The sequence below is a fragment of the Hevea brasiliensis genome, chromosome 17 (genome assembly GCF_030052815.1).
Source record: "Hevea brasiliensis isolate MT/VB/25A 57/8 chromosome 17, ASM3005281v1, whole genome shotgun sequence".
NCBI lineage: Eukaryota > Viridiplantae > Streptophyta > Magnoliopsida > Malpighiales > Euphorbiaceae > Hevea > Hevea brasiliensis.
In genome coordinates this window covers 8,175,861-8,182,600 of record NC_079509.1, presented here as the reverse complement: position 1 = coordinate 8,182,600, position 6,740 = coordinate 8,175,861, and the positions used below count along the sequence as shown (strand labels likewise).

Here is a 6,740-nt window from a genome sequence, read left to right as displayed (position 1 = left end):
TAATGCCAAAAATAAGCGCTTCGAACTGAGAAGAGACCATTCTTTAAATCGTATGCCATATTAAAATGTCCTCTTGTCGACGTCTATTGAGAGGAATAACGCATATTTGGTTTGCTTTGAAAGGAAGAAAAATGAACCTAACAAGAGAAACATTCCAACAACAAGCCTTACTATTAATGAGATCACTGACGGCTGCATTACCACTTGGAATAAACATTGGAGACCATGCTTTAAAGCCATTCTAAGCTGGTAACCAATTATCACTCCAGATTTTAACATTATCTCCTGAATTGACTAGCCATCCAGAACCTTTCTCCACCAGCCACCTTGCCTGCATGAGACCGTGCCAGGCATAGCGGTTCGTACCCCACCATCGCTTATAGGAAGAACTAACAAGGATGACAATAGGCTTTAAGCAATTGCGCCAAGAGAGAAGAAGAATCAGAGGCAAGGTGCCAATATTGCTTGGAGAGCATTGCCAAGTTGAAAGCTCGGATGTTACAAAAATCAATTCCCCCAGATTTTTCAGGTAACAAAGCTTGGCCCAAGGGTTCTATTGAACTTTCTTTTCATCATTTTGCAGCCCCTACAAGGAGTTAGCTATAAGAGATTCAATTTTGTGACAGGTCTCCCCAAGAAGCGAAAAAACAACTCATAGAGTAAGTCGGTATAAATTGGATGACGGCTTTGAGAAATACCTCCTTGCCTGCTCGTGAGAGAGTTTTCTCCTCCTAGCCCTTCAATTTATGGGTCACTATATCTATAATATTGCTCAAGATTTAGACTCTTTTTTCTCCTAATAATAACAGGTAAACCATGATACTTGTGAGGCTGGTCAACCCCCATGTCACCCAAAATATTTTATTATTTAATCTTTAATTTCCTCCTTAGCATTTTGATTGAAAGAAATATCCAACTTCTCCAAGTTTATTTTTTTGGCCAAAATCATCTCATAATCATGGAGAATTTTAAGCACTGCTTTTGCTTCCAAACGTGCAGCTCTCCCAAAAATAACACTGTCATTAGCAAAAAAACAGGTAGGACATTGTGGGAGCTCATCGGCAAATAATGATACCATGAATACTCTAAAGATTCTCTACCATCTGGAACCTCTGCATAAAAAAGAAATAAGTAGGGAGAGGATTCCCTTGGCGAAATCCTTTTTCCAGATAGAAGACTTGTTTAGGTTTACTATTTGACAGTAAAGAATATGAGACAATAGATAAGCATCGCATCACAAGATCAACCCAATTATTATTGAAGCCCATTTTTAGCATTACATTTTTCAGAAAAAAAAAAAAAAAAAACTCACTCAACCTGATTCTATGCCTTACTCATATCTAACTTTAAAGCTAAAAAACCCTATTCTCTTGAACCTTATTTTTCATACGATGAAAAATCTCAAAAGCAATTAAGGTATTATTAGTTATGGGTCTCCATGGGATAAACGTAGATTGAATAGGTTGAATGATATTAGGCAAAATATTTTTCAACCTATTAGCTATGACTTTTGTAATGAATTTAAAAAATATTACAAAAACTAATAGGACGAAAATCTTTACTGAACTATGGGTCACGTATCTTAGAGAGAAGGGTGATGAAATTATGATTTAAAAAAGATGGAGATACACTATCATTTAAGATGCTAAGAAGAATTGTTTCTACTAACTCACCTATTAGAGGCCAAAAGGTTTGGAATAAAAGAAGGGGCATATCGTCCAGACTAGGGGATTTGGATGGGTGCATTTACTTCAAAGCCATGCAAATTTTATCTCAAGAATAAGGTGTGTTCATCTCGATAGTCACCTTTGTCTCCATAGAATCTGGAATATTATAAAAATTAGATGATCCCACAGATTAAAATAACTCCTGAAAATACTCGGTCATCAGCTTTGCTGCACATTCCTTTTCTTCCATCTAGCTCACATTCACAACCCACACACGGGTTATGCTATTTCTCTCCATTTGATGATTCGCCTTAGAGTGAAAGAAAAAGGTGATTTATTAAAATTAATAAAACAAATAAATAAATAAATATATATATAGACAAATATTTTATTAAAATTAATAAAAAAAATTTAAATTTATCTAAATCATTGCAGGAAAAAATTTTTTTAAAGTGAACTTAAGAAAAAAAAAATACAACGAATATATAAAATACTTAATAAAAAACTAATTCATAAGCGTTTAATTTATAAATATCAAGATAAAAATTTTTTTTTCTAATTTATTTTTTTGTAAGTATAAATTTTAAGTTGTAAAATATTTTCAATAAACAAATTAGATAATTTATTATTCGTAAACTGATTTGACCAAACACCTCAAAATTATTCACCTCTGCGATTGCCTCTCAACAGCCATATGGCTATAGGCCTCCCTTAACCAGATCATGTAGAAACGAAAAGAACGTTGGCAGCGGCAGCCAATCAAATCTTTGTCTGATGGTTGATTTGGCCGGAATTGGTTGATAGATTTTAATATTGATGAAACCCTCATATCATACACAATTATATCACTTAGAATATATATGATAATGGCTCATTGATTTATTAAATTGAAAGTTTAAAATAAATAAAATAAAATAGTGAGTAAAAATCATAAAAATTAAATAATTTGCAGTGCATTTTTATACATATACAAGAATTATCACATTATCACATTCACATAAAGACATTTATTCATTTACGCAGGCTTTATAGAAAAAATAATTATATGGACAGACAATTCAGCGCCATCTAAGACTTGTGCATTATTTCGTAATTGAATTGTATTTTTCCAGTGGATTCCATTTGGATATGATGTGATCTTCATTGCCATTTGCCACAATTCAACAATTCACGTCCACAAGTAAAATTATGTGGAGTTCATTTTTTTCTTTTTTTTTTTTTAAAAAAGCAAAATTTGTGGAGTTCTATTAAGACGTCCGTCTTTAATTTCTGATTCCAGTATTTTCATATACAATATTTTCCCGATTGTCGCTTTCAATTCTGGAAATTACGAGCTCCAGAAGGATTTATTTATACGCTCAAGAAGTTAAGAAAGGATGCGAACAATAAGAAAGAAAAATGTTGAGTTACGTTCAACCTGGAACATCATCCTTGTTGCTTCCTTTGTCCTTCACTATCTTAGCGTTATGCTTTATCGTCTTCCTGTTGAAACGGTATCCACTTAGGAGCAAGAAAACCCTACCACCTTGTCCACCTGGGCTTCCAATTATCGGAAACCTCCACCAAATTGGCTTGCACCCTCATCGCTCTCTTCGATCCTTAGCTCAGACCCATGGCGACATCATGTTGCTTCACTTGGGTAGCGTTCCAGTGCTTGTTATCTCATCAGCTGAAATGGCCCGCGAGGTCTTGAAAACCCATGATCTTGTGTTTGCAGACAGACCTAAATCAAGAATGAATGGGAAACTTCTCTATGACCAAAGAGATGTGGCTGCGGCTCCTTATGGTGAGTACTGGAGACAGATGAAAAGCTTATGTGTTCTGCATCTACTAAGTACTAAAAGGGTACAATCGTTTAGGGATTTGAGGGAAGAAGAGACGGCTTATATGATTGAGAGGGTCAAAAAGTCTTGTTCTTCTTCACCAATCAATTTAAGTGAGGTCTTTGCAAGGCTTACCAATGGTGTAGTTTGCAGATCAGCTCTAGGGAGGAAATATAATGCAGCGGAAGGAGGGACAAAGTTCAAGGAACTACTGGGGGAGTTTGGAGAATTGTTGGGTTGTTTCGATGTTGGGGATTATATATCATGGCTTGGTTGGATAAATCATGTGAATGGGTTGTACGCTAGAGCAGAGAAAGTGGCTAAAGAGTTTGATGATTTCCTAGAAAGAGTAGTTCAAGAACATATTACTGGTAGTGATGATGGCCGACACGAAAACAATAGTAAGGACTTCGTGGACGTTTTGCTTTGGATTCAGAAGGAAAACAACGCTGGCTTTCCCATTGATGCAACTAGCATCAAAGCTATCATCTTGCTATTCCCTTATCTTACTCACTCATACGCTAAATTATTATTATTAACATTTTTATAAATCTAATTGGAATTTATTATTAACTATTTAAATCAGTATTCGAGCCGATTATTATTATCCAAAAAGTAATCGAATCCACTTAATTTTATTTATTTTAATTAATAATATATATATATAAAATTATTTTTATTAATAATTATATTTTAAAAAATTAATAATTTCATAAAATATTTAAATTTTATTTTATTTAAAATAAAAATATAAAATTTATAAATATTATTATAAAAAATATATATTTTATATATAATTAAATATTTCTATAAACGAATTTAAATAAAATATTCAACATATAAAAATTTAAATTGAATCTGAAACTGTCCTGCGAGTACCTAAAAATTCCACTCATCCCTAATTAAGTAGATAAACCTTCAATTTTATGTAAAGCCACTAATACAATATCCAATTACTTGGATAAATCCTCAATTATCCCCACATTAAAATTTTTTCATTCTGTGTGTTCTGCTAGGATGTATTTGCAGGAGGAACAGACACTGCATACACAGTCCTGGAATGGACAATGACAGAACTCCTAAGGCACCCAGAAGTGATGAAGAAACTCCAGAATGAAATTAGAAAAATCACCAGCAACGAATCATCAGTAATAACAGAGAGCAATCTGAATAAACTTCCTTACTTAAGAGCAGTAATCAAGGAAACTCTACGCCTTCATCCTCCAGTCCCATTGCTAGTTCCCCGAATATCAACTCAAGATGTCAAATTAAAAGGATTCGACATTGCAGCAGGAACCCGAGTGATTATCAATGCTTGGGCAATAGGAAGAGACCCTGCATTGTGGGATCGAGCTGACTAGTTTTGGCCAGAGAGGTTCTTGAACAACACTATAGATTTCAAAGGACATCACTTCGAATTGATACCATTTGGGGCTGGCAGGAGGATTTGTCCCGGCGTTCAATTTGCGACGAGTATAGATGAGCTTGCATTAGCAAATATACTGCACAAGTTTGATTGGGCATTAACAGGAAAGAAGTTGGACGACACCGAAAGCACCGGCATCACCATACACAGAAAATTCCCTCTTCTTGCAGTGGCAACTCCATATTCGCAGTAATGCTCTGTCTGTGTATCTGTATTCTTTGCTTTATTATTTCATCTTCTTTTTTTCATAGACTAATAACTGGTTTAGTTTCGCAACGTACCTATCTGATTTTCCTTTTTTTTTATATATATTTTTTATGTCTAAATTTGATACATTATAAATCTAAAATATCAAATATATTGTAAGATTCATGAATTTCATATATTTATATAAAAAATTTCCCATTATTTGGTTGCTAATTGAGGAAATAACAGCCAAGTTGATTGAGATGGAAAAAGACTTGCGCAGATAAAAATTAACGAAAGAAGAATAGCCAAAAGAAAGAGCTGCTCCACCAACGATCCTGTTAAAGTAAAGTCGTCATCATCTTTGTCTCTTGCATAATGTAAAAAACTAAATAAGTGTTTATAATTTCAGTCCAGACTAAATAAATTTAAGATTATATTTTCCTCCAAATAAAGTAACAACTTTTTATTTAGGGTTAAATAGGTCTTAGAATGGCTCTAGCCGATGTTTACTCGGTAATATAGTCTCAAAATACTAATAGACATTCACGGGTTAAAGAACAGCCCATAAGTAAACAGTAAACAGTCAGATTCATGTTTATAAAAAAATATTTTTTTAATAATAAAATAATAATTTTTGTATTTTTTAAATATTAAAATTATTTATTATTTTTAATTAAAAAATTAAAATTTTAAGAACAAAAACAACAAACCCAGCTTCAATCCCAGAAAAAACAACAACAAAAAAAATTATTGGTAATGCGAGTTTGGCCAACTGCTGGAAAGTACCTATAAACTGCTGAAACTTACAAATCTACACTTTCTAAAATGCGAGTCCTCTTCTACACAACTAGCTTCTTTTATGGTTTGGAAATTAATCACCTAATATATGCAAAATAAGTCGGGAGCCCTACCATACACATAATATACTCGTACTATGCCTCTTCCCTCTCCATAGGTACTCTTTGGCTATGCCCTTTTCCATATTATGTATATGATAACGGAATCGTCGCATCTAATATCATAACAAAAATATTTCTGATACATAGGATCCTCTGTCGAGGCAAGTGTAGAGCATACGTATCTCTGATCATAAAGGTATAATACCCATTCTAAGGTTTTCAGGAGAAATAGAGAGAAATTAGAAAGCCATGGAAAGAGAACTCAAAATATTATTCCAGAGGAAAACTTAAGTCTGATTACAATTAAAGAGAGCATCTCCTTATATAGACTTGGAGGCTCTGGGATAACAGGCAACTGCCTAGTGACTAGTTACTGATACTTTAAAGTAAAAGATTCTTATAGAGTGAAAATAAGAAAAGATAAAGACATACTTATTACAGATTAGGCCGACAGGCCTTTACTTTAATCATGGCGTGGTTGACAGATTGAGTGTGTCATAATTGGAGTCGTCTGAGTCACTAATTCCAAAAAAGTCCTTAGGCCATTGTTGGTGCTCAACTGGTGATGGTGGGTCAGCATTCTCAATGGCTTCTCGTGCCTCGATGTCCATTGGATCTTGAGAATCTTGACAGATTGAATGGGACCAATCTATGGGCTCATCAGTGAGAGACCGGATGGGTCCGAGAGACGTACAATTCACGTGAGGAAGGGTTAGAAGCTGATAGCCATTGATTT

At 34.0% G+C, this 6,740-nt stretch overlaps 1 protein-coding gene across 1 annotated transcript; it reads left to right on the top strand.

Annotated features, from left to right (window-relative positions):
* Positions 1 to 2,962: 2,962 nt before the first annotated feature.
* Positions 2,963 to 5,292, top strand: LOC110636791 (cytochrome P450 736A117). The gene is given in 2 exon segments (XM_058139965.1): positions 2,963 to 3,982; positions 4,506 to 5,292. Coding segments are annotated over 2 exon segments (1,521 nt in total). The 5' UTR covers positions 2,963 to 3,065; the 3' UTR covers positions 5,110 to 5,292.
* Positions 5,293 to 6,740: the final 1,448 nt, after the last annotated feature.